This window comes from Alosa alosa, chromosome 2, assembly GCF_017589495.1.
Source record: "Alosa alosa isolate M-15738 ecotype Scorff River chromosome 2, AALO_Geno_1.1, whole genome shotgun sequence".
NCBI lineage: Eukaryota > Metazoa > Chordata > Actinopteri > Clupeiformes > Clupeidae > Alosa > Alosa alosa.
The window spans coordinates 6,318,991-6,346,648 of NC_063190.1; the positions used below are offsets into that span (position 1 = coordinate 6,318,991).

Below are 27,658 nucleotides of genomic sequence, written 5' to 3' on the forward strand. Positions count from 1 at the left end.
TGGTGCTGAACAGCTTTCAGGGGGAAACTAATATAGGTCTGACATGGCATTGTTCAGTAATCCTTACTTAATGAAGACAGTGTTTAGTCTAAGTCTGTTCCAAAGTTCACACTCTTGGCTTCTCTGTTAAATGCTGAACTCAGAATGTTATTATTATTTAATTTAACGCGGGCACACACACACACACACACACACACACACACACACAGAGAGAGAGAGAGAGAGAGAGATAGAGAGAGAGAGAGCAAGTGTGAGAGGGAGACTATTGTCTTCTAGCAAGTTACATCTTAATTAAAGCACTGACTAAAATAACAGACTCTCTTCTTCCAGTGCTGACTGAGAAAAGTCACCCCCCTGCAATACCCCCCAACAATGGGCACACCGCTCTCCCTCTTTTCCTTCACCACTCCCCATCTTTTATTCGTTTCTCCCCTCATCCTCACCCGGCACATTCAGAGACACTGGAGCGGCAAACGTCAGAGAGATGACGGACGAATTGAGATGACACGTTTCCAGACAATAAAGAACGCCCGGACCTAGTGTAAATTATGTATTCGCAGTGAAAAGCGGGGAAATTAGTCGATAAGGAGAATGGGACCAACCGCAGCGAGCAAGTTATTTTAATCGCTTTCCCATTATCCAACTACGCATGTATGATTAATTTAGTATATTTCATAGTTAGGCCTACGTAGTGGTGGTGGAGAAACTGACGAAAAAAAACGTGAGGGGTGGATTGGACAGTTGGTGGAACGAAGAGGAGCGAGAGAGACACCGCGAGCGAGAGAGAGACGAGCTGGTACATGATTACAGTGATGATGACTGATTGACGGGCATATCGGACCAAAATAACATTGACTATGCTTATTGTTGAACAACGAGTAGTAGACCCAGTTTCTCAAATATTTAGGTTACGCGATAACGGGGAAGTTGTCAATTGTAGAAAAACGCTGGGCGAGAGAGGTTACGGCAAGCAAGGAAGAAATGGTTCGCAGTGTATTGAGAAGGTAAGGTGAACATTTTAAGTAATCTGACTAATATGATTTTTGTTTTAATATATATATATATATATATATTTTTTTTTATTATTATTTCAAATGTGTTGCGGCTGTTTACTGTTCACAAAGGGCACCGCGCTTTTGAGAACGCATGAAATGATGCAGAGGGTATACGGGGAGACTTGGGCTTACATACCCTGCTGGAAATACGGGATTCTGGTTTCATGCAATTTTAGATATAATGTCGGGATTTTACAAGCTGCTGCAGCATCCTCCTCCGTTTTAGTGACAGCTCAGTGACAGTTTACTGTAGTGGGCATCTCCCTGTTGACCGATAAACCTATAAAGGCATAAGCTATGTTAATTGAAAGTCAAATGTGAAAATACGTGTCGCGTGAAATCCCAGTTGAGCATCGATATGCTGTAGGCAGTTTGACATACGACTAGTCTAGGACTTGCCTCATACAGGTTATGCAGCCTATGTGAATTGTCGCCAAAGTAGCGTATTAATAATAATACAATGCAAAAATCAAATGTGTTGAATCTGGTTGTCGTTTCGAACAAAAAGGTCTGATGGTTATTCGAACAGGTTAAGGATGCCCACGTACAGTTCTGTAGGCTACCAGTGCGTAACGACGTGTCGATAATTTGGGAGACTGGTTGGTAGATGATAAAGTCGGTCGGTTAATGCGGCATGTTGGCTAGATATGAGGGCAAAACTAATCTTGTAGCGATTGAAGGCATAGCCAGGTCATGTTCGTATTCATACTGATGCTACCACAGCCTTCAGTAACCCTTCACACACATAGCCACAGCCTACGGGCTGACAATGGTGGGTCACACCACGTTGGTTGTTTGAGCAATAGACTTTTCATTGGCATCAGCATCAATAAAGAGAGTATGTAGCCTACTGCAGATGTGACTAATTCTGTGGCCTTGGGCTCAGGATGTTCTGGTAGACTCGGAGTGGTGGCTCCATGGCCCTGCCTCCAGTGCTCAGTGCTGCCTGCCCTCGTGAGCCCTAAAGACTGTTTTTTTTGTTTGTAATAAGACACCCTTTAGCTGAAGTGTCTTTTTCTAAGGATCCTCTTAACCAAACATACCTTGAATGCCACCAATATTGGAACACACACACACACACACACACACACACACACACACACACACACCACACACACACACAGTCACACACACACTCTCTCTCTCTTTCAGATGAGTGCTCATACTTTAAAGCCTACAGTATTGCTCTCGCTAGTCGTGTTTGGCACGGCACATCACATAGATGGATTATTCCTAATGGCCCCTTAGTAGAATCCTAGCCCGGGGACAGTCCTGCATGCTGAGCTTACAGAGTTGGGAAGGGATCCAGCCATGATGAAACGTTCTGGCCGACTCCTCCGCTAAAGTTAGCCACCTTCATTTTATGACAACGTGGCCCAACAACGACTGTGCTCCCCAATCTATCTGCAGAGACCCAAGTTCTGAATGCTGCAATCATATTATATCATTTCCTATCAGATCCTATTGTTCTCTTCTGTTCTTCACATTCTATATTCTAGTGTATTCTTATATCACATTCTCATTTGCCTTCTGAATGCTGACTTGCTGAAAGGACCTTTGTGGCTCTCACATGCTTCTCTTGTCCTGCTTGTTGCTCGTTCAATCACTGTGGTTTTATTAAAAAGGGCAAATAGTAACCAGGCCCCAGGAATTGAATTGTTTCAAGAGCTAAAAAAGCTGAATTCAGTCGATAGAGAAATTTGCTCATGCTCAATCAATACTGTCAGTTCAGTCCTGTTGGCGTGCTTTCTCATCTGATTCCCGTCGGCCGCGGCTCTCCGAGGGGCTGCAACATGTTTTCATCCATGGTAACATCAAGGGACGGTTGCAGTGGACGTGCAGCGTGAATGCAAGTGGGGGACCTGCCTCTCGGCCTCCCACTCCCTCTCATCCCCATTCCCCCCTATCCATTACCTCTCCCTGCCTGTCTCCTCCTCAGCATGCTACCTTCTCTCCTCTTTTCTCCTCTTCTCTCTTATCGTCTCCTCTCTTCTCTTCCCTCTCTCGGCTCCCTTCTGTCCCTCAGTGGATACCCTGTGCGTGGAGGCCCCCATCATGCATCATTTATGGCTTCTACACAAAGGCTTGTCTTTATTAATTCCTTGGATTGGAAATTACTTATAAAAATAAAACAAGCCTTCCACTATTTCTCTCTCCCCCTCCCTCCCTTCCTCTCTCTCTCTCTCTCTCTCTCTCTCTCTCTCTCTTCCTCTCTTTCTGCCATTTGTGCTGGTGGAAAGACATGCACCAGTGTAGGAGATCAATTTATTCCTTGGGTGGAGGCAGCCAACACACTTCAGCCATGCCGAAAAATGCAGTGTGCGGAGGTTTTTCCTCCCCTCCGCCTGGCTGTGCGCGCACTTCGCTTGCTCTGCTCGCCTTCCTCCCTCGCAGGCAGACACATTCGCTCTCTCTCCCCTCCCCTCCAGCACGCGTTGACTTCTGCTTTTTTCGGCTCCTGTCATGGCAGATGAGGTGAGGGTCATAAGACCGGAGAAGGTTGCGCCAGACAAAAGCCTTGTCTCTGGCCCTGTTATTGTTGTGGACTAACGCGAGCACAGCTTCCTAATTGTGGGTCAATCAGCAGTCTTTGCTAATACAAAGATGCAAATGTGTGCATAATTGCCTCCCATTATAGTATCTTTGAGTGGCGACGAAGCTTCATGCATAAAGAAGTACACAAACTGCATACTAATATCTCAGTGCTTTATTGTTGGACTAGCCTTGGCACTTTCATGTTGAAAGAAGTTTTCTGCCTCTGTCTCTCCCCCAGCTTCCACTCCCAGTTTACAGTATCTCTCCTCCTCATCTTCCCCCTGTTTTTTGTCTTTCTCTCCTCTCACCAGCCTTCTGATGTTTATCTTTTCACTTCACACAGGGCCTCCATCCAGAGCTGCAATGTTGCTTATGTCATCAGCGAAGAAATAATAAGAGTGTAGACAGAGAGGGAGAAAAGGAGAGATAGAGAGAAAGATGGAGGGATAAAGAGAGGGGGGATGAAGGAGGGAGGGAGAGACAGAGAGAAACAGAGAGAGAGAGATGTAGGCTTTATGTCCTCACCCCACTCTGTCCCTTTTCCTCTGCTGAAACGCTTCCTCTCGGCCGGTGACAGCTGGCTGCCAGTGGGGCACTTTGGCCATGGCAGTGCCAGTGCCAGCGCAGCCCATTGCCAATTTAACTGCACAAGACATTCAGGTACAAGATATGACCATTAGCCATACAACCACTATGCAGTTACCAGTCTGTGTGACCTGGCTGAGCTCATGCAAAGCACACAAACACACACACACACACACACACACACACACACACACACACTTGTGGATACAACATTTGACAATGACAGTACACACAGACAGACACACAAGGAAAACACAGATGTTTGTGTGTTCACCAGATCTATTTTTTCCCATGACCTATTCCAAGATAAAATTTTGGGTACAACATGTCAAGGAACTGTACTGTGAAACATGACTTAACGCAATAGACTGAAATGAGCATGAGTGACACTAACTATACTAGCACTTGCTGCAGGCAGCTTTCAAGGGCTACTGGATTAGGACCACCCTAGAAAGAGGGCTAAAATAGGAAAAAACGTCCTCTCATCTGTCCTTAGGTGTTTGTCCTAATTAATTCATCAGTTTTTGCGAAGAGCGAACGCTTAGATCAAATAAGCATGCCATGGGCTTTGTGGTATTATCCCATTCTGCTCCTTGAGGTCTGAAAGCACATCTTTGAGGCCCTTTCTTTTAAACACATTGGAAAACATCCAAGAGACTTTGCCTTTAGATATTCAGGACAGGGCTTCTTGAAGAATGGCATATTACTCGGGAGATGGGGTTTGTGTGGCTTAGACAAAGGGCTGGCTTTCGCCTTTGTATGACATTTGTTGGGAATTAATTGAAAATTCCCACCTTGGAGCCGATCACCAGATGAATAGATTCAAAATAGTCGTGCATACTTCAGGAGCTTGATGAGTCATTTCAATAAGAATTGTTGCTATTGTTTCACGTTCAGAGAAAAACAGGATATTATACTGTATATACCACATATACTGCACACCACTTCAAAATGAAGGTTCCTGCTCCTCATAGGCATATTTCAGATAGATATAATGGAGGTCTGTGTTTAATAGCTAGTTGTTTTATTGCAATTAGGGGAAGTTATGTGAAGGACATTTATGAATTTATGAATTTCTGTAGTATGTCAATGTGTCCTTCTATCAAAAAGAAAACACAGTTGCATTTGGCTTAGTGAATTAGTTAGTAGCTAAAACATGTTGGACAAGGATGTTGAATTATTCAGAATGTGATCTTTCTTTAATTAGCAGTGAATGCTTGCAATTGTGAAGTGTGTAGACTAGTGAATGCCACCAATTCAAGCGAGAGCTGCTTGCAATTCTGGATGCAATTTGTTGAATGTTTGCTATTCAAATGAACTGACTGCTTCCAATACAAGATTTCCCCAATACTCAAGTCTAATAGTCCAAGTCTATGGACACTGAACGCCATTGTGGCCAATGAAGAATAAATGAATGCTGACCACCCCTTTCAATCAGAGGCTGCAATTTTTCCTGGTCTGATGGCCTCAATGTTATATAGGCTTAAAAACAGTATTAAAAGTTTGATCTGATTCAGGGGTTTTCAGGGGATAGGGCTGGGAACCTCTCAGATAGATTATGAAAGTACAGATGCCAGGCCAGGCTTGTGCAAACGCATGAGATTATGGCTACACAAACAGAGGGGCACCAGTCAAGATTATAGTTTTAGACACACCAGCAGTAAGATTAGGCCAGCATACTCCCACACACACATGCTCTCTCTCTCTCTCTCTCTCTCTCTCTCTCTCTCTCTCTCTCTCTCTCTCTCTTACACACACACACACACACACACAGATGTGCAAGCACATAGGCACACATGCAAGCACACACTCTCCCTTGCGCATAAACACACACACACAAACACTCAAACCCTCTATGGCTGCATGTAATCCTGGATTATTACAGTACAGATGTGGTGCTTGTCCAACACTCCATATTAAAGCCACACATACTCACACACACATGCGCGCGCACGCGCACACACACACACACACACACACACACACACACACACACACACACACACACACACACACACACACACACACACACACACATAATGCACATCCAGATTAGAGGCGGAGGGGTGGGGGGGGGGAGAAGAAAGGAAGGAAATAGTTGAGCAGTGGGATGAAGCCTAAGATGAGCACGGAGGAATAAGAGAGGAGGAAGGGAAGCCATGAATGCAGAGTTTGGGGGGAAGAGAAGAGAGAAAGAGAAAGGAGGAAGGCATAGAGGTGGAGGGAAGGAAGCCGGTGAGAGCCTCTGCAGAGGGCACAGAGGAAGAGACATGTGGGCTGGTCTCGTATGCCTCGCAGGCACCTTCCTATCAGATACATATCTGTGGCGCTGCTGCTATTTTTAGTCACGACTAATTAATGACAGGCAGTCTTATTCAAACTAATTTCTGTCAAGGACTTAAGGGTGTAAGGCCTCCACTCATGCTGCTTGCGCCCTGTGATTGAGCTGTATTTAAACACGGAATATTAGACACGCTGGTCCAACCTATAAAGAAGGCTTTAACACAGAAACAATGTACAGCCAAATCTGTCGGCAAAGAATACATGTATGATAGTGGGGACTTGGACTGTGGTCAGAACATCCCTTAATGAAACTACCAGGCTGTTGGCTCAGATTTTGCTTGTTGTTATGTGCTTTTGGAAATGTAATAATCAATTGATTTTTTACCAGGTGCCTAAATCAATCATGCTTTATTGAATGGTTTGTACTACTCTAAGCTCCAAACAAACTGTCACTGAAGGCTTAACATAATGGGATAAAGTGGAGGATGGGGCATAATTGGATTACATTTGTAGACCACATTCACAACAACATTGAAAGACAGGCTGAATTAAATTAGCCAGATCTTGTGCATAGTGAGAATCAAAATAGGATTGGATCAGGTGGAGGTGGATGGCCTCCCACCGTACCAAAGGTAGTTTGCCAAGTTTTTTGCATGTGCATGCATGTTAATGAGTAGGTGTGTGTGTGAGTGTGTCTGTGTGTGTGTGTGTGTGTGTGTGTGTGTGTGTGTGTGTGTGTGTGTGTGTGTGTGACTGTGTGTGTGTGTGTGTGTGTGTGTGTGTGTGTGTATGTGTGTGTGTGTGTATGTATGTGTGAGAGTGCTTGTGTGTGATAGTGCATGTGCGTGAGTGTGTGTGTGTGTGTGTGTGTGTGTGTGTGTGTGTGTGTGTGTGTGTGTGTGTGTGTGCATGTGTATGTGTGTGTGTGTGAGTGTGTGTGAGTGTACACTCCTGTCTGTGTCCATGTGCAGTGGCCCTAGCCAGCCAACAGGCCTGCTCCTCCTTGGACATGACGCGGTGCAGTCTGTGCTGCCGAGCGCTTTCCTCCCTTCTGGCCCGGGGCGCATGCATGTGAAATGAGCTACAATAATCAGCCGAGCTGCAGAGCATTTCTCCCAAGAGTTCACAGGGAGTTCCATGAGCTGCCCATAGGATTTGCTCTTTTGGGCTGCGTCAAAAGGAACTTTGTTCGTCGGCAGTGATGTAATCAAGCCGGCTTTTTATTTCGACACAACTAGCACGCCGGATGCATCTGTATTCAATTCTTTGTCCCGACTTGAAGGGCAAAAAAAGAAAATAAAAGATAGCAATCTGTGGTTGGTTGTAAGATCTTGGTTATTACAATCCCGAGGACTGTAGTTATAGCCTGGGAGCGTTTATCTTATCAAACAGCTATTCCTTCACTGGCTATTAACCTCACATTTCGCGGATGCCTCTATTGTTCCTTATGGAGATGAATCCCTGGCTTCTAAGAGTAAAAGGCAGACACATTGTGAGGGTGTTTCTCCACCCTACTGAATTATTCCATGAATGTCCTTAAAAACTCGCAAATGCACTTCATCTGAATTGCAATTTTGCTAAGTGTCAAATAGGACAAAAAAATGGGCCTTTTTTACTGAGCAAGTCCTATGGAACCATATGGCGTGGACCCGTTCCAGCCCTCCTGCTGGTTTTAAAGGAAAATTGTGAAATTGCACCAACTCAGGCCAAGCCCGACCCTTGCCGGCTTTGTCTTAGTGTTTTACCGTAAAGCCACAGCCTTTAGTGGAGCCATTGTTAAAGCCCTGGACTTGTCAAGGTCTAAGAGGAGTCAGGGTGGTCCACACTCACTTTCAATTGTAAATGTGCAATATAGCTAATGGAGTAGCACATTGTGGTCAATTTACCGAAGGTCCATGGGGGAAGGGTTGATAAAATGTGATAGTTGGATGTTGGGGGTCCATCTCTATATGTGTATGTGTAGTGTGTGTGTGTGTGTGTGTGTGTATGTGTAGTGTGTATGTGTGTGTGTGTGTGTGTGTGTGTGTGTGTGTAGAAGGAGAAGGGGGGGGCTGACACAGTGCTGATTTGGAAGAGGCAATAGAGGGGAAAAAGAGGGAGAGCAGCAACACAAGAGAAACTCAGAGATGGAGACAGAGGGTTGGTTTACATCCACTTCTCTCTGCCTCTCTCTCTCTCTCTCTATCTCTATCTCTCTCTCTGTTTTTTTTCAGGCTATTCTCTTATCTCTCTCTCTTTGCTTCTCTCTCTCTCTCTCTCTCTGGCTGTTTGTCTGCCCATTGTTTATGGTGCTGTGGAGGCTCAAGTTGCCTGCAGCCTGTGGGATGTGTCAGCATGTAGGCCGATTAAACCATTAGACTTTATTCATTATTAACTCAGATGTGAGCACAACTGGGCCTGTAACCTTTTAATATTCATGCCTTGTGACTAGAACAAAAAATATGATACTAATATGCAGAGATGGTGGAATAAAATAGCCCCAGATTTAACAGTTTATATCTGTATGTACAAGAATAGGCATGTATGATATCATATCATATCATATCATGCAAACACACATATTAATTGTAAATGTATCACAAAACCTAACAGACACACCGTTTTACTGTGTGCAAAAATACAACTGCAGTGTGGCCCCAAATGACTCGCCACTTAGAGGGGTCCTTTGAGGGGTCGATGTGTGTGTGTGTGTGTGTACAGTAGGTGTGTGTATGTGTGTGTGTGTGTGTGTGTGTGTGTGAGAGAGTGTGTGTGTGTGTATGTGTGTGTGTTTGTGTGCAATTGTGTGGCTTGAACAGTCCCTGTGGTGTGTGTGTGTGTGTGTGTGTGTGTGTGTGTGATGTGTGTGTGTCCCTGTCAGGAGCTCTCTGAGTGCTGAGCTGAGCCTTGGTGAGGCTGCTGGAGGAGCACTGCACTGCTCTCTGGATTGAGTGTCTGGGACATGGAGTAGCTATCAGTCCAGAGCGGGCTGCCATTTTCTCCCTCAAGGAGCAGGTGCAGACTTTGAGCGCTCGTGTCCTCGCTTACTCGTCTCCTCGCTTACTCGTCTCCTCGCTCAATGGTCTCCCCACTCACTCGTCCCCTCACTAGCTCGTCTCCTCACTCACTCGTCCCCTCACTAGCTCGTCTCCTTGCTCACTCGTCCCCTCGGTCACTCGTCTCCCCACTCGCTCGTCCCCTCACTAGCTCGTCTCCTTGCTCACTCGTCCCCTCGCTCACTCGTCTCCCCACTCACTCGTCCCCTCACTTGCTTGTCTCCTCACTACCTCGTCTCCTCGCTCACTCGTCCCCTCGCTCACTCGTCTCCCCACTCACTCGTCCCCTCACTAGCTCGTCTCCCCACTCACTCGTCCCCTCACTAGCTCGTCTCCTCGCTCACTCGTCCCCTCACTACCTCGTCTCCTCGCTCACTCGTCTCCCCACTCACTCGTCCCCTCACTAGCTCGTCCTCCCACTACACTGCCTCCCTCCTCACTGGCCCCTAAGCCACTCGCCTCCCCCACCACTGGGCCCCTTGCTAGCTCGGCCGCCAACACCACAGGGCCATTGATTTCCATCCCGCTCTACATCTATAACACCGTTCAAAATGGAGCATTGACCACCAACAGAAGGAGGGGGAAAAACGCCTGCTTTTATTGATCAAACGCAGCACTACGGCGGAGTTGTCAAATTGCATTTTCATGCGCCCGCTTTGGCACCACCCCTGCATCTGCTACGTGTGTGTGTGTGTGTGTGTGTGTGTGTGTGTGTGTGTGTGTGTGTGAGTGTGTGAGTGTGTGTGTGTGATCCCTGTTTAAAGGTGCCGTCTGAAATACAAGATGGTAATGAGATTTGCCCGTGTTCTAGTGTTCTTTGCTCGGCCTTTGTCCCCACTCTGTCCCTCCCTCCCTCTCTCTCTCTCTCTCTCTCTCTCTCTCTCTCTTCATCTCTCTCTTCCTCTCTCTCTGTCTTGCTCTCTCGCTTCCCCTCTCCCTCCCTCGTTCTCTCTCTCCTGCTCTCTCATCACCACTCAGTCTTCCGCCATGCATTGACCTTGCTCCCTCCCCCGTCCAGCCAGAGTGAGTGAGTGTGTGTATGTGTGTGTGTGTGTGTGTGTGTGTGTGTGTGTGTGTGTTTGTGTGTGTGTGTGTGTGTGTGTGTGTGTGTGTGTGTGTGTGTGTGTGTTCGTGTGTGTGTGTGTGTGTGTGTGTGTGTTGTGTGTGTGTGTGTGTGTGTGCAGCAGTGAGGATGGGGACTGAGTGTGTGAGATCAGGGGGAGGGATGGGGGAAGCACTGAGGTGTCCAGCACTTAAATTGCCTGTTTATTTCCAGTCATCGCATCATTTACACAGACACAGGAAGAGAGCTGCTTCTCTTACTGCAGTGTGTGTGTGTGTGTGTGTGTGTATGTTTACTATAGAAAAGGTGTGATTAGGGAGAGGTGCTGTTAGTATGGGAGGATGATGTGTGGGTGGGTGTGTGTGTCGTGTGTGTGCATGTGTGTGTGTGTGTAGGAAAGGTTTTGTGATTAGGGAGAGGTGCTGTGAGTATGGGAGGATGGCGTGTGTGTGTGCGTGTGTGTGTGTGTGTGGACTTACTAAAAAGGTGTGATTAGGGAGAGGTGCTGTGAGTATGGGAGGATGGTGTGTGTGTGTGTGTGTGTGTCGTGTGTGTGTGTGTGCTTACTATAGAAAATGTTGTTTGATTTGGGAGATGTGCTGTGAGTATGGGAGGATGGCGTATGTGCGTGTGTGTGTGTGTGTGTGTGTGTGTGTGTGTGTTCTTGCTTATTGCTATAGAGAATGTTGTGATTTAGGGTGAGGAGCTGCGAGGATGAAGTGTGTGTATCTGTCTGTGTGTGTGTAGTGTGTGTGTGTTTGTGTGTATGTGTGTGTGTATGTGTGTGTTCTTGTTATAGATAAGGTTGTGTGATTGGTGTTGTGGGTATGGGAGGATTGAGTGTGTGTATGGATGGCACGTTTTACCTTATCCATCTCTATGGCACCTTTCTGAGATGGTGGGGGATGGGGCATAGTGAATTGTGATTGTGTGTTTTATGTCTATGTGTGTATGTGACATATGATGTGTGTGTGTGTGTGTGTGTGTGTGTGTGTGTGTATGTATGTCCTGACATGGGGAGCAGGGAGGTGTGCTCTCTAGGGGAGAGAGCGGGGTGTGGAGCGGTACGGAGGTGTGGAGCCGTGTGGCTGTGACAGGCTCCGGTGATTAGTGTGGCTCAGTGGACAGAATTTATCAAACTCAGCAGAGGGCATGAACAATCCCGGACTGCAACCCAGCAATTTGTCTTCCACTTGGCACCGTAAAATAGGGACAAATGCACATTTGTGTATGTTCCAGCAATGCAATGCATGAGTGTGTGTGTCTGTGCGACTGTGTGACAGTGTCTATGTGTCTATGCTTGTGTGTGTGTGAGGGATGTGTGTATATGTGCACATGTTTGTGTGCATGTACTTGTTTATGAATGTGTGAGTGTGTGTGTGTGTGTGTGTGTGTGTGTGTGTGTGTGTTGTGTGTGTGTGTTAGGGGTGTGCAAGGTGCTTCTACAGGAAAGGAAAACAAAAGTTAAGCGATCAATACGGAAATGTCAGGAATTTAGCTAACACAGATGCATTGCATAGTGGGGGTGTAGTGGTCATAAGCATAGTGGGGGTGTAGTGGTCATAAGCATAGTGGGGTTGTAGTGGTCATAAGCATTACATAGTGGGGTTGTAGTGGTCATAAGCATTACATAGTGGGGGTGTAGTGGTCATAAGCATAGTGAGGGTGTAGTGGTCATTAAATGTGAGATTCTTCACTTCACAATGTGTTTCCTCTTCGCTTGATCGGCATTAAAATTGGTTGCACGGTTGCACGGTTGTGGACTAACACCCGGACAGCTACAGACACAAACATTGCATACTTTTTGCAGTCTGCTTGGAGTCCGCATTCTTTCTTCCAAAACAGCATCAAAATTGCTTGACATCTCATATGTCATAAGCACCATTTCCCATAAAAAAAGGCAAACATTTACGTTAAATACAAAAAAAACGGTTAGGAGGACAAGGCCGCGTTACATTAACTAGGTGCTCTTATAACTGGTGGTCATATGTATGAACAGAGACACACGTTTACCTTCTAAAATTTAGAAGGAATTTATGTCAGTTAATACCTGTTTTATTTATTTTACCTGTATGCTTCAGTTTAGAGTAAATAATTGAGACCTGTTTTTCTTAAATATGTTGTTTCCATTATATAATTAATAAGGAACCATTAATATCCTATTATCATGAGTGAGAGACTATGAGTTAGTATAATATTTTGTGAGATACTTGTACAACATGTTTTTAAAGGATGCAAAATGCTAATTATACTAAATACTAATTATCGTTATTAACAAAATCCCAGAAAATGTTATATTATAACAAGATATTTTTGTCAATATTGCACCCAGTGTGTGTGAGACTCTGTGCGTAAGTCTGTGTGTGTGTGTGTCTGTGTGTGTGTCTGTGTCTGACGTATGTGTGACGTTAATATTCATATTTACTTGTCGGTCTGAATGAGAGAGCAGGCGTGTGTATAAGCTACGTATAGGCGGCCTGGTGAGGGAAAGAGATAGCTTCTAGAATGATGAGTGAGGGAAGAAACAGACAGATTCCAAGGAGCAGAGAGAGAATTATGGATATGTGGTGTGATGTATGTGCATATTTTTCAGTGAGAAGGCAGTGTGTGGCGCATGCATATTAGGACATGTCTGACTGTGGAATGCCAATAATTTTACTGTTGCGTGTGCAGACCATAGGCTGTATAAAAATGATGGATAACGTTGCTCCCCTATAGACAGTCATTGGTGTTGACCAGTTCCTTTTATACGATACTACCCATGTATACAGTACTACTCAGTAGCAGGCTACTCATACCAGCACATTTCATTCTGTGCTCCCTCATCCATACTATTTCTATTCCTCATCCCTGTTCCATACATCTTCTCATCCCTGTTCCATACATCTTCTCATCCCTGTTCCATACATCTCCTCATCCCTGTTCCATACATCTTCTCATCCCTGTTCCATACATCTTCTCATCCTGTTTTGCCCTTCTCTGCCTGCATCCTCCAGCTGCATCACTTTGTCCGTTTTGCTTTAGTCTGGCCACAATCACCAGTACAGTTCAGCACACTCTGGGCGCCAGCGGTCCTATTCCGAATGAAAACTGCCAACCAGTCTGCCTCATCACTTTATATTTCCCCTAAATCTCTCCTCTCTCCATTTTCTTTTGTATTGTCCTTGAGCCCACCCCAGCTCCCTGTCTCCCTCCTTCCCTCCCTCTCTCCCTCCCTCTCCCCCTCCCTCCCTCTCTCACTCCTCCGCGCCTTGTTCCCTGCCCTGCTCTCCTCTCCTCTCTTCCCCTCTGCCTGAATAAGGAATGTCAAAGCTCATCTACTCGAGCATTTAGAGCGAGCAAGTGAGTGGGAAGGAGTGCAAGGAAGGGAAGTGCTATGAATGGCTTAAAATGGCACCAGCACTAAGGGTGGATGGAAAAAAAAGACAAAAAAAACGTCAGAGGGGTGGAAAGAAGGAATTTATGGCTTGGAGTCGGGAAAGGAAAGGTAGTCACAGAGAGGGATTGAGGATTCGATTAGTTGGCCAGGAGAGAGAGAGAGAGAGAGAGAGAGAGTAAAGAGGGAGAGAAAGTGAGCAGCTAAATTGAGCGTCACATGCTGCATATGGGTCTCTCTTAATTAAGTGTGCTAAAAGGCGCTTTATTAGGGCCGACGTCTCGGCGGGTAGATGGAGAACCTCGAGAGCCATGTCCTCTCCATTCCTCCATATGTAGAACATCGCCTCCTGAAAGAGAGAAAAATGAACAGAGCAAAGTGGGGGAAAGGCAAGAGTGAAGGAGGGCTACAGAGAGAGGGAGAGAGAGAGAGAGAGTGATAGAGCGACAAAAAGACAAAGTAGAATGGTGCTGAGAAAACGTTGACTTTTCAGGAATAATAAGCGAAGCACAGGGCTCTTAAAGGGGATGCATCTGGTGGTGTCTACCTCTTTCCCCTTATTTTTCATCTCTGTTTTTTCTCTCTCTCTCTCTCTCTCTCTCTCTCTCTCTCTTCCTCCTCCTAAGAAACATGTCTAGCACTGGATGGACGTTATGTTAAACGCCTGTTAGGTCTGAGTCACATCGCGGTGTGTGTGTCTGTGTGCACGCGTCTTTCCAATCATTTCAGGTTACTGCACCCCCGCTGACTTGCATCGCTAATTAATATCAAATCCCAGTGACAAACTCATCAACAGGCTCAGTTACAGTACACAAATGCACACACACACACACACACACACACACACACACACACACACACTCACACACCTCTCACAGTATACACACACAGAGACACACACTTGCACACTTAATCACACCTACATACACACAGAGATACACTCACACACACACACACACACATGCAAACAAACACACACACACACACAACACACACACACACACACACACACACACACAAACACACACACGCACCAGGACCACGCTTGCGCAGCTTCGTCGCCTGTATACGCACGGGGATATGCACGTAATACGCTTGCACACCACGCACGTGCCGAATAGGACGCGCACGCACGCACGCACGTACGCGCACGCACGCAGCACAGGTACACACACGCCGCATCTCGGATTAATACACGCAGAGACACACGCACCAATCACACCTGCATACACCGGGATACACTCACACACACACACACACGCACACACACACATCGCACGTACAAACACACACACACACGCACACACACACACACACACACACGTGCGCACACACACACACGCACACACACACGGACGTGCGGTTATGAACCGACATTTCCAATTTCATCTAATAAACGGCAGGTTCGGATCCCCAGTTGTCGTCTCATCTGGACCCTAATATCAGGTATTTAACATTTCTTATACAATGTCATTCAAACATAAACACATGATAATACACACACACACACACACACACACACACACACACACACACATACAACACACACACACACACCCTCTTCCCCACCCTGAGATTCTTACCAACACACACACACACACACACAGGCAAGCGTGCCTGGTCACGGAACATACAATCAGAATGTGTGTGATGTGGGAGTGAGTGCATCAGTGTGTGACTGTGCATTTGTACTCTGCATGCCCCGCGCAACACACCAGGGGACTTTGCTTAGCTCCAGCCCCCTCCTCTGCTGCACTGGGAGAGCAGAGCCAGTGAGGTGCCATGGGAGGAGGAGACAATAGAGTTTGAAGAGAAAGAGAGCGGAAGTGTGTGTGTGTGTGTGTGTGAGTGTGTGTGTGTTAATGAAATATATTTAATCTTTAATGATATGTGTGTGTGTGTGTGTGTGTGTATAATGTGTGTCATTGTGTGTGTAATATTGTTGTTTGTGTGTCTTTGTGTACTGTATGTGTGTGTGTTTGTGTGAGAGAAGAGGGGGGGGGGGGGGTCAGCATTTAAGAGTTTTGAACTGAAGTTCTGTTAATAATAGATGAAGCCAATAAACACAAGGTAAACAGGAGGGCGCATAAATGGCTCCTCTTCACATTTTACTGCATGTAGCCGATGTCTAGTATCAAGTGCTACACGCACGCTATTTTATGGACCAACTCAACCATGCATCTCCATTCAAATGCCAGCTATGCCATCTATGTGGAACTACATAGACACACACACTTTAAAAGACACACACACACACACACACACACACACACACACAAAACAAACATAAACATTACTTCAACATCTTGAGGGATTTTGATTAAAGCCAAGTTAAACTCTGGATGGAACTCTGTCTTGGCACTGCATTTTTTAGTGTCCAATTAGGGGAGATGTTCTTGAGATTGACAGTAATTGCTGCATCGCTGGCCTCCACAAATACATGGTCACTCTGCTCTCTCACCTCCCTGCATAGGCACAGCCTCACGCACTAACTCACTCCCTCCCCGTCATTCTGTATTACACAAAGCCTCAGATCAAATCTGTTCACACACACATACACATATACTATGCACATGTGCATGCACGTATGCACACGCGCACATATACACACACACATAGACACGCACACACACAAACAAAGCCTTATTGGAGTCTAGTAAGTCTAGACACACACACACACACACACACACACAAACACACACACACACATTCATATGGGTGCAAATCCACAAACTCGTACAGCATGTTATACGATGAGGAATGAGTGCAGTTTTGTCGTTTCCTCTTGGGGCGGTCTGAATTATTTAGAATTGTTTACTTTTTATATTCCGTTGTGGGAGAAAGTTTCATTTTGAATTAAAACACCAGTGCCAGCATTCTCCTTGTTGCCATCTGGATCACATGATTCCCATTCTGTTACCACTGCCTCTCTGCACACTCCTCTCTGCACACTCCCTCCAGCCCAACTAAGACTGGCTCTTTTGGAGCAGAGTGGAAATCATATGCCTGGTGTGTGCATCATAATGAATGCATGTGTATTCTGCGCTGTATGGGAGTCCCTTTCACACTTCCAAGTCATTCATTGCACAGGAGATTTCCCAGTAATCTAAATCTGCTCTTCCCTCGTTTTCTCACTGTTCATCAAAATCCTCATGTTCCCTTCTTGGGAAGATTTGTGCGATGAGGATTCCATTTTGAAGAATCTTGGCTTAGCATATGTGATGCTCCCGAGTTAATGTATTAGCCATTAATACCGCTGGATACTCTCTGAAGTGCTTCGTGGCTCGCTTCCCACCATCAATTTCAAACGGCACAGCATTGGTTTGGACACGCACACGTCCGCAGCCAGCCGGCAGCGCCGTTTGCCAATGCGTGCACCAGCCCCACAGGCTCTTTGTGTTTGCATTATGCAGTACTGTGTCTGTGTGTGTGTGTATGTGTGTGTGTGTGTGTGTGTGGAGGGGTTGTTTGATTTGAATTGGGAAAAAGGGGTGATCGAATGCCATGCTACTTTATTTCATTGTGCCCCTATCTCTTTTCCGGACGGTGGAGGCCTGCGATATCAGCTGTCACGGGCCGCTACGGTCGGCGAAGGCTTTGGCCTGTAATTTGGTTGGATCGCGTATGTCAGTTGAGTGAGTTATTCATCTGTCAGCAATATCCTTCACACTGACCATCAGGCTCTGTGCCTGGAAACGGGGGCGGGTTGGTGGTGGTGGTGGTGGTGGGGGGAGTCTGGAGACGGTGGTGGAGAACATTGGGCTTCACTGTGATAAATCAATCTGGTATTGATGGAAGTCACAGCCAAACTCCTGCTCTAGCTCTGGGAAGAGCGCCGGCTCGGCCGCTAATGCCGGCGACGGAGGTTAAACAGCAGTCCAGCCGGGCAGGTGTGATTATATTGTTTTTCCCCTCCCCGCTCGTCATGGACCACTCCAACCTGTCAGTCATAACACCAGCCCCTATGGCTCGGCCCCCGCTCTGAGAGCTGCCAGCGGGGTCACTGCTCGTACATCTAGTTAGATATTTCAACCCCTCTCTCTCTCTCCCCCTCTCTCTATCCTCTCTCTCCTTCTATCTCCCTGTCTTTCTCTCTATCTCTCTCTCTCACTCACTCCTGGAAGGAGTATTGAATTTGAATTCACAAGGAGAAGTCTTCAAGATGAATCATTTTCCTCTACAGCACTGGCAACGAAAGCATCTATCGCCGGGTTTCTTGTTTTTCTTTTTCTTTCGATCCTCCGTATTAGTAGCCTACTGCAGGGTATGGCATCTGTTGCCCAAAGCCAAGAGGCAACCGCTGTTCCGTTTTAAACAGTCCCGTGCTAATGCTAAAGCTGCGAATACTGCATATTTGTAAAGGCTTTTGTCACTAATATCTCTTCCTCTCTGTTTGCCTTCACAGCTCCCTGGCTCCAGCAAGATTGACTGAATAGAGGAGAGAGAACATATTTTGTCTGGACAGCATCGGCAAACAAAAGGACTCAATATCTGCTGATGTCAAAATAAACTCGTCGAACACACACACTAAAGAAAGCGAAGTAGATAACGTTTCAGCAGAAGCAGAGTGGGAGGACGATGACCAGACAATGGCGTAATGTTGTAAGAAACAGCATAAATTCTACTTCTGTGCCCTGAATATCAAGGAGTGTGCCATGAAAGAGCCATTACTGTTCCTCTAGTTCACCAGTTTTAAAATTACAACTCTCAGTTGGGGGCGGCCCAGTTGTAAATCCATGCCATGTTCTGGCAGTTCACTTCAGTTTCTGACTGAAAAAAAAAAGGTGAAAACCTTCGGTTGGATTTTTTTGTTTGGTGGACTATCAGACTATTGGCTTGTGGCTGGAAACAGTGTGCGATATTTTGACCTGAACCCATTTACCCCCTCGCAAACCCCATCCATCAACCTCGGAGGCTGTCAAATCCTGGTCGTGGAGGCAAAAAATGTGGGGGTAAAATGAGGTTCTGCTCTGGGAGTGGACGTCATGTCTTCCTCGACTGGGACGCGACTGTGAGACGAGACCAGGAAGCGCTTTGGGCAGACGTTCTCCAGGGATAGATCCTGAAAAAAGCGCGTCCGGCTGTCACGGCTCTTCCACGTTTGACACACTCTGCTCAGCGCGTCCGGCGCCGTCTCCCATCAAACCCTTCTCCTATGGGAGGACTTTACACAGAGCGAGGTTGAAGGCCAAATCCCCCAGCTGGGTGGGAGTTTGACCTTCTGCGAACCTGAATAGGATCCCCCGCTGCTCAGTGCACACCTGATCCACTTCTCCAGAGAGCCAATTAGCGAGGGAGGCAGAGAGAGAGAGAGACAGACAGCTAGAGGTAAAAGGTAAGAGCCCTCATTCACTGAAACCTCTACAGCCAGAGCAGATACTCATGTGGACTTACCTTTATCCCGCCTGGTGACAATCCACAGCCCTCCTTTACCCTCCTCCTCGCCTTGAAAAGGGCAGTGTGTCTTTGTCCTGCCTCCCAGATTAGGTAGAGTGTGCTCTCGCCGCCCCAAACAACAGAACCTGTCAATTAGAGTAATGAAACCCATCGTATCAGTTATAGTTTCCCAGACACCCTTTGCACACAAAATGCCAAACGACAGCAGCCCTGGCACTTGAGTATTATTTTTTTTTCATGAGTGTAGGGTGTAGTGGGGAATTGACTCTAAGGGAGATGGCACTGGTGGATGTTTGTTAGGGGGTTGGCATTTTAATCTGCAGGAAGCATTATTTGTCGGGAGGGAGGAGAAACATTGGAGGAATTGTATCTCAGCGGCTTTCGTCAGCTGAAGGAGAAATGGACAGTGAAAGTGGGTGGGGTGGTGTGGGTAGGGGGGATTAAAAGAACACTGTGAGAGACCACATACACAGAAAGAGAGAGAGAGAGAAAGAGTGCAAAAGAAAGCATTAGTGAATGTAATAGAGAGTAGGGATGGAGAGAGAGAGAAATGAAAAAGGGAGGAGGAGGGGGTTGGTAGCTTGTGTTTCTCACCAAATAAAAGCAAACAAAACATCGGAGGGAAAGATCGAAACTCAAGGAACAAATGAAAAAGGAATGAAAGAAAATGGAGGACTGAAAGATAAAACAAACTTAATGAGGGTGAGGAAGAGTGAGATTATGAAATGTTGTGTATAAAGCCTCGCGGAGCTGGAGGAAAGAGAGAATAGGGAAGTAAAGTGGAAAGCAGAAAATAGAAGAAAGAAAGTGTGGAAAAAAAAAAGGTGAGGGGCCTGGGGAAGGCTCAGTGAAACAAGGCCACAGCTCGACCAGGTGAAAATCACGACTCAATCAGCAGCCATGTTCTTCATGCAGGGCATGTGCAGGGGGAGCAGGAGGGTGACGGGGAGAGGAGCGAGGGAGAGAGATGGAGAAAGAGAGGGAGAGAAAGAGAGAGAGAGAACGAGGGTGCCTTCAGTGTTCATGGATGCATAGACACAGCTTTTAGATCACACTTAAATGTCAGTGGAAACCCACCCAATGTTGTTTAAACCTGCACAAAAATATATCACATACAAGGCATACAGATGAAGCAGAGACACACACGCACATGCACACACACACACACACACACACACACACACACACACACACACACACACACACACACACACACACACACACATCGATGGAATGTATTATATGCCTTTGCCCTCAGAGATGTATGGTGAGCCACAGTTGACATTTCAGCAGCATTTCCACCACCTTGAAAATGAGTCTATGTTGGTGGCATCGTGTTTTACTTTGCCATCACAGCAGGGGGAGCAGACGAAGGCATGCAGGTGAACACACAAGTCAACATACACAGTACAGAAGTGCACACACACACACACACACACACACCTCGCCAGCTATACACAGCACATAAGTCTCCATACAGAAGTGCACACACACACCTCCCCTGCTAACACTAGGACCGCTGCGACCGGTGCAATGTTTTTTTTGTTGTTTTTGAATGTTGAATATTGAGTTTAAAATCGAGGGGTCAAAATGATAGCAGTTCTAGTAATTATGAAATGCTTCTAGTGCTCTAGTGTTCGCTTCTAGTGCTAAACGCCTGGTTTCGATCACCAAACTTTGTGAGCCCATCACCTTGGGTAAAAGAGTCTGCTCAATTCCACTCACCTTGACATTGAACTTGTATGAACTGCCAGGTGTCATTCAGTTAAGACCAGTTCATTTCAATTCTTTCCTTGTATACGGTGCATTTGTGTTTTGCTACTGTCCTATTTACTTGGACTCTGCATCACTGTTTTGTTATCCTCTCATTTACCCTTCATTGACATTGAAAATCATGTTTTGCACTATAGATTCTTGCATAAACAACCTAATGTTTTCAATCAAAAATAGCTATGACCATGGCAAAATAGCAAGAATTGCTAAGACCGAATTTGTCAAAAACAAAAACACTAAGAGAATCTAAGAGGCTAAATGCATAAACAAACAGATACATCCCTTATCTTCTTAAAATCTTAAAAAGCCATGTATCTGGGCTACACAGAGAGTGTTCTATCTTTCCTGTTGTTTTCAGATATCCGCTCCCATTCTCTTCCACATGCCAGGGCATGGTCCATTAGAACAAAGCCACCACCTTTAATGCATTATGAAACTTGTTTCCGTGTAACGACAGAGAGTAGAGTAAACACATGCATTGCAGGGGATTATATATTAATGCCAGCATCCATAGCATCACACTGTTATCATTCACCAGGCTGCACTGAAGATATCAAAGACTCCCCCTCCTTCCCCTGAAAATGACAGTCATCAAGATAAAAACCGACTCAATCATTGCGCCATCATATTGCATCATTTTTTTCAGACATCATCTGACAGACACTAAAGGGAAATGAGTTGGGATATTTGAATTGAGATGACAATCCTATTGTGCGTAATGCTGTTTTTAAAGTACAGAATCAGATTAGATTGTTGTGCTGGCAATGGCCATGGCTTCATTCCGCACAAGTATTTAAGCACAGCTGCGCCGACTGCCTTTGTTTGTGTTCTGCTGAAAGGCTCTCTTCATCCGACGTTCAGATGTTCAGTTAGTCATTCACATTATATCCCTAGCCTCTCCCTCTCTCATTTCTTCTCTTTCTTCTTTTTTCTCCCTCTCTCACGTGCCACGCTTGCCCTCCTCTCCATTTGTAGACATTTTTTTTTTCTTTACTGCCAGGGGGGGCATGACTTGGCAGTTAATGCCTCCAGGATTTATTTTTAATCTGTGATTCCGTGGCAAGAGACATTGAGCCAAATGAGTTGTGTGGCAACAGGTTTTGATCACGGCGGCGCACTTTAGTGGCCATTTGGGATTTGGAGCGGGGTTGATTTAGCGCAGGTCTCAGAGACGGGCCTGTCATTTTGCTTTTCTGAGGACTTGATCCCACTCCAGATTACGCTTTGATAACAGACTGTTGATGCAGGGCCTATTGCAGCATGCTTTTGACTGTCACTCATGATTCCGCTGTCACCTCCTATTGAGCATATTTACTTCCTGCAGCTGTCAGACTGCTCGGTCCATTTCTGGGAAATAAGACACATTGTGCAGTGCACATAAAACATTCATCAACATAATACAGATATCATGCACAGAGAACTAGGTTCTCCTGTAGGAAATGGGAGGCTGTACAAATGGTTGGATGGACAGGCATAAATCATTTGAATCTTTGAAATATCCATCTCGGGGAGAAGAATGACAGTCATAATCTCTTTTCCAGGAGGCACCAGGTAATGCCTTTTATTGATATAAATAAAAAAGAGATATGCGGGTCCCCCGCTTGGTTCTCATGAATTCATATGCCGTCCCATGCCTCTGTTCTCGCAGACGCCATAATGCCCATCCGCCTCGTTTCTGTGTCCAGCCTGCGTTTCAGATATTACGTTCCAGCCGTACCCAAGGCAAACTGGACGGTGGTGGTGTGATTGATAAACCACACAGAGACATTATCTTCTGTGCAGCATCAGACGAATGGGCTACCTGATGCACCAGCGGGCCTCTCTGATAATGCCAAGATGTTTTTTTCTCTCCTGTATCACACGTGACACCTTGCGATTCCAGATATGGCTAGAATGCTGTGTTTTTTTTTTTGTTGGGATAAAGATAGCAGGGAAGCTCACGCTCACTCAATCACTATTCCCACTGTCTCTCCCTCGGTCCCTCCATGTAAATTGATACAGTCCTTCTTTGCCCTCTCCCTCGTCATCTCTCTCTCTCTCTCTCTCACTCTCTCGGCCGCCTCCGTTTCCATTATTAGAGTGGTGGTGCTGCGTTGTGCTGGAGGCGACTTGCTGTCTGGACGGTCCCATTTCAGCCAATCCCCCCATGGCTTCAGCCCCGTTTACCAAGCTGACGTCTGTCACGGCCCTTTGTGTGTGTGTGTGTGTGTGTGTGTGTGTGTGTGTGTGTGTGTGTGTGTGTGTGTGTGTGTGTGTGTGTGTGTGTGGATGGTGTGTCAGGCAGGCAGGCCCTGGTCCACACTGGATGGGACTCATCACACACTCTCTTACTGATGCACACATGCACGGTAGCCTCCTGACATTGTTTCATATGCCTGTCTATCTCACACAAGGAGGTGAAGCCATGAGAGTCTGCAAGGTGCACACAGACACACACACACACAGGCACACACACACATACACACACACACACAGTCACACACACACACACACACACACACAGGCACACACACATACACACACAGGCACACACGCACACACACACACACACATACACACACAGAGACGTCAATGTGTTGGCCAGTGTCAGTCATATTTTTGAGGCATGAGACTTTTTCACTTTCAGAAAAGCTAAAAAACTGTCTCTCACCCACACATAGTCATGGACACAGACCGACAGACACACAGACACACAGACACACACACACAAACACATTAAGTCACACGTGCACTGAGGCACAGACAAACAAATATGTACTCTCAGCTACAATCCCCATATCCTTTAAAAGCCAGCCAGCTTAAGATAGAAGCCTAGAGTACCACCACGTGACACCACTCTTTTGATTTTCACCTTTCCAGGAGGCTAAGATGAAAGAAGAAATGTGTTTGTGTGTATTTGTTTGTAAATATGTTTGTGTGTTGTTATTGTTCATCCATGTGCCATTCTTTTGAACACCTGCTTAATCCAACACAATCACAACTCCATATGTTCTTAATCCCTCCCACTCAATGCACCATAGCAATCTCTCTCTCTCTCTCTCTCTCTCTCTCGCCATGGCGACCCTCTGAAAGAGGTGACCCAAATACTCCACGCTGCTCGACAGACTCGTCCGCCCAGCTGTTCCGTCTCAAGCAGACACCCCAAATCTCACCCAAAATCTTCTAGCACAAACAGGCCACAAGATTAGCACATATAATCATCCCCCAGGCCACAGCCAGGGACTTAGGGGCCACTCGTTAAAACAAAACACAGTGTCTCAGTCAGTGCACGGGGATCACATGACATGCTATGCCTGCTTATTTCCGACTGATGATGACTTCAATTATTCATTTTGACTCGTGATTAATACATTGTAAATAAGCATGTGTAATGCGTCTGTGCATTGTAACAGATCCTAGACATCTTACATATCTCCTGCTGGGAATTGTGACAGATTAGATAAAGGAAAACCTTTTGGTTTGTCTCTATTTCTCCCTTCCCCTGACTCTCTCTCTCTCTCTCTCTCTCCCATCTCCTCTGCTCCCTTGTCTGTCACACTCTCGTTCCATCTCTGTCTTGTTATTATAACTCATATCTGGTGGAGGCTACTTGTGGTATGGATAGATTTGTCTCGCAGTCTAAGATGAGGGGTGACAGTGAATAATAAATGCTTCACACTTTGGACATGTAGTGGAATAATCGTGTAGCAGGTGCTATAGTACTGTATCATTGCAAATATTTATCTGCCATTGCACAAACCATATGTGATTATGCAAATAGTTTACAGGGTAACTAACACAGAGTGTCTTCTGGAATTTTCCACAGGCTGGTGACACTGGATTGGTAGCCAGAGGGACTTGAGATAAATAAGCACTCGACGTTCGGCGCAGCGAGGAGCCGCTGCTGCCGCTGCACAGACGCATCAAGAAATTGGAGGCGATAATAGAGGAATCAAGCAGAGGATTCGAAGGAGAGAGTCGAAGGAGAGGGAAGCAGCAACATGGCCCCTGAAGGATCATCACACTCCCGTGATTGCCTGTTCACGCTCCTGCTGTGTCTGACTTTAATGGCTGAGGTTTTTGAGTTTAGCGTCGCCGCGGCGCAGGGCCTGGGAGAGCTGGACGCAGGAGACCCCTACTGCCCCTCCGTGTGTCGGTGCGATGAGGACTTCATCTACTGCAATGACCGCGGCCTGAGCGGCATCCCACCGCTGCCGCCGTCCGCCACAGTCCTCTACCTGCAGAATAACCACATCGACAACGCCGGCTTGCCCACGTCGCTCGAGCATCTCACCACGGTCCGGGTCATCTACCTCTATGACAACGAGCTGGACGACTTCCCCATGCACCTGCCGCCGTCGCTGCGCGAGCTCCACCTGCAGGACAACAACATCCGCGTGCTGCCCCGAGCCGCGCTCGCCCGTCTGCCCCTGCTCGAGAAGCTGCACCTGGACGACAACTCGGTCTCCACGGTCAGCATCGAGGACCAGGCGTTCGTGGACAACCCGCGGCTGCGTCTGCTCTTCCTCTCGCGCAACCACCTGTCCAGCATCCCGTCAGGGCTGCCCGCCTCACTGGAGGAGCTGCGCCTGGACGACAACCGCATCTCGACCATCCCCACGCACGCCTTCCGCGGCCTCTCGTCGCTGCGGCGCCTGGTGCTGGACGGCAACCTGCTGGCCAACCAGCGCATCGCCGACGACACGTTCGCGCGGCTCTCCAACCTGACGGAGCTGTCGCTGGTGCGCAACTCGCTGCAGCGGCCGCCGCTCAACCTGCCCACCGCCCACCTGCAGCGGCTCTCGCTGCAGGACAACGCCATCACCCACATGCCCCGGGGCTCGCTGGACGGCATGCGGCGGCTGCAGAGGCTGGACCTCTCGGGGAACAACCTCACCACGCTGCCGCGGGGCCTGTTCCGCGACCTGGACGGCCTGGCGCAGCTGCTGGTGCGCGGCAACCCGTGGTACTGCACGTGCAACCTGCGCTGGCTCCACGACTGGCTGCACGCCCGCGGCAACACCATCACGGTCAGGGGCCTGACCTGCCAGGGGCCCGAGAGGGTGCGGGACCTGGCCCTGAGGGACCTCACCGGCCAGATGGAGGAGTGCGAGGCCACAGCCCCCGCCGCCGGGGCTGCTGGGAGCCGGGAAAGGGCAGCGGTGGGGGGAGCGGGCGGCGGTGGCGGCGTGGCGGCCAGCTCGACCACTCTCTCTCCACTCCAGGGCTCGCTGTTCACGCTGCGCTCGCGCCGGCCCAGCCTGGGCTTCCCGGACGCCGGGCTGGACTACAAGCTGAGCAGCAGCGCCGTGGGCAAGAACCTGGCGCTCAACGTCAAGGCGCTCTCGCACGACAGCATCCGCGTGACCTGGAGCGTGGCGCAGCACTCGTCCTCCTTCCGCCTCAGCTGGCTCCGGCAGGGCACCAGCGCCGCCATGGGCTCCATCACCGAGACGCTGGTGCAGTCGGACCGCCGCGAGTACCTGCTGACCGCCCTGCAGCCGCGCTCCAGCTACGTCATCTGCATCGTGCCGCTGGCTGCCGCCGGCAGCCCAGGAGTGGGCAAAGGCGCGGTGGCGGGCGAGGACGCCGACGTAGACAACGAGCCAGTGTGTGCCAAGACTGAGACAGCTGACCCCAGCCAGGACGCCGGACAGGACGGGGAAGGTAAGGGGTCGGAGCACCTGACCACCTTGCCCCTCGCGGGCATCATCGGTGGGGCAACGGCTCTGGTCTCCCTGGCGCTCATCCTGGCTATATTCTGTTGGTACAGCCACCGAGCCGGCTGCCTCTCCTCCCGAGACCACTACACCCGCAACAACTCGCGCAAGAGCAAGAGCAAGAGCAAGACCTACGACGACTACATCGAGTCCGGCACGAAGAAGGACACCACCATCCTCGAGATACGTGGCCCCGGCTTCCAGATGACCCCCATGGCCACCAGACAGCCCCTGCAGCCCAAACCCCTTCGTGAAGACTACATCATTCACACCATCTTCCCTCCAAACGGCACAGGACTATACAAACCCCCCCACCAAATGACTAACACCACTGGCTACGGCACGAACCGTGGCTACAGAGAAGGCGGCATCCCAGATTTAGACTACTCCTACACGTGATGGGGCTCACCACGCAGTTAGAAATGTCCTGTACTGTATAGATGCACAGTTTTTATTCTATCAGCATGGGTTGTGAAGCACCCCTTTGTGCCTTCTGGTTTCCATTCCAACTTCGCCCCGCTGTTTACGGCACGGAAACTTTTAATTGGCTCCTGTGCCCTGGGGGGCGTCCCCTCCCTCTGTGCGCAAAAGGCTGCGGTGGTGAACGGTCGACAACCAACTGCTAGTTTCGCACTCCGGTAATGATCGGTGTTATTACACTGTTTCCCCTGCGTGCGCACTCTCGATGGGAGAGGTGACTGCCAAAGTAGCCTTGCACAGAAGAAGCTAACATCGTAAAAAAGACTTTGCACACGGACCAGTGTTGCTTTCTTTCTTTGCTCACACAGGCTATTCAGGTCGACAAACACACACACACACACACACACACACACACACACACACACACACACACACAC

The 27,658-nt window shown here is 47.7% G+C and overlaps 1 protein-coding gene across 1 annotated transcript; it reads left to right on the forward strand.

The window, feature by feature from the left end:
• The first annotated feature begins 455 nt into the window (after window positions 1-455).
• On the forward strand, window positions 456-27,658 carry flrt1a (fibronectin leucine rich transmembrane protein 1a). The gene is made up of 3 exons (XM_048237957.1): window positions 456-1,004; window positions 18,338-19,267; window positions 24,908-27,658. The coding sequence occupies exon 3, from the start codon at window positions 25,083-25,085 to the stop codon at window positions 27,198-27,200; it is 2,118 nt and encodes a 705-aa protein (XP_048093914.1). The 5' UTR covers window positions 456-1,004; window positions 18,338-19,267; window positions 24,908-25,082; the 3' UTR covers window positions 27,201-27,658.

Bases quoted from the DNA above. Each gene is read 5' to 3' on its own strand.
- flrt1a (XM_048237957.1), top strand. From the start codon at position 25,083: ATGGCCCCTGAAGGATCATCACACTCCCGTGATTGCCTGTTCACGCTC.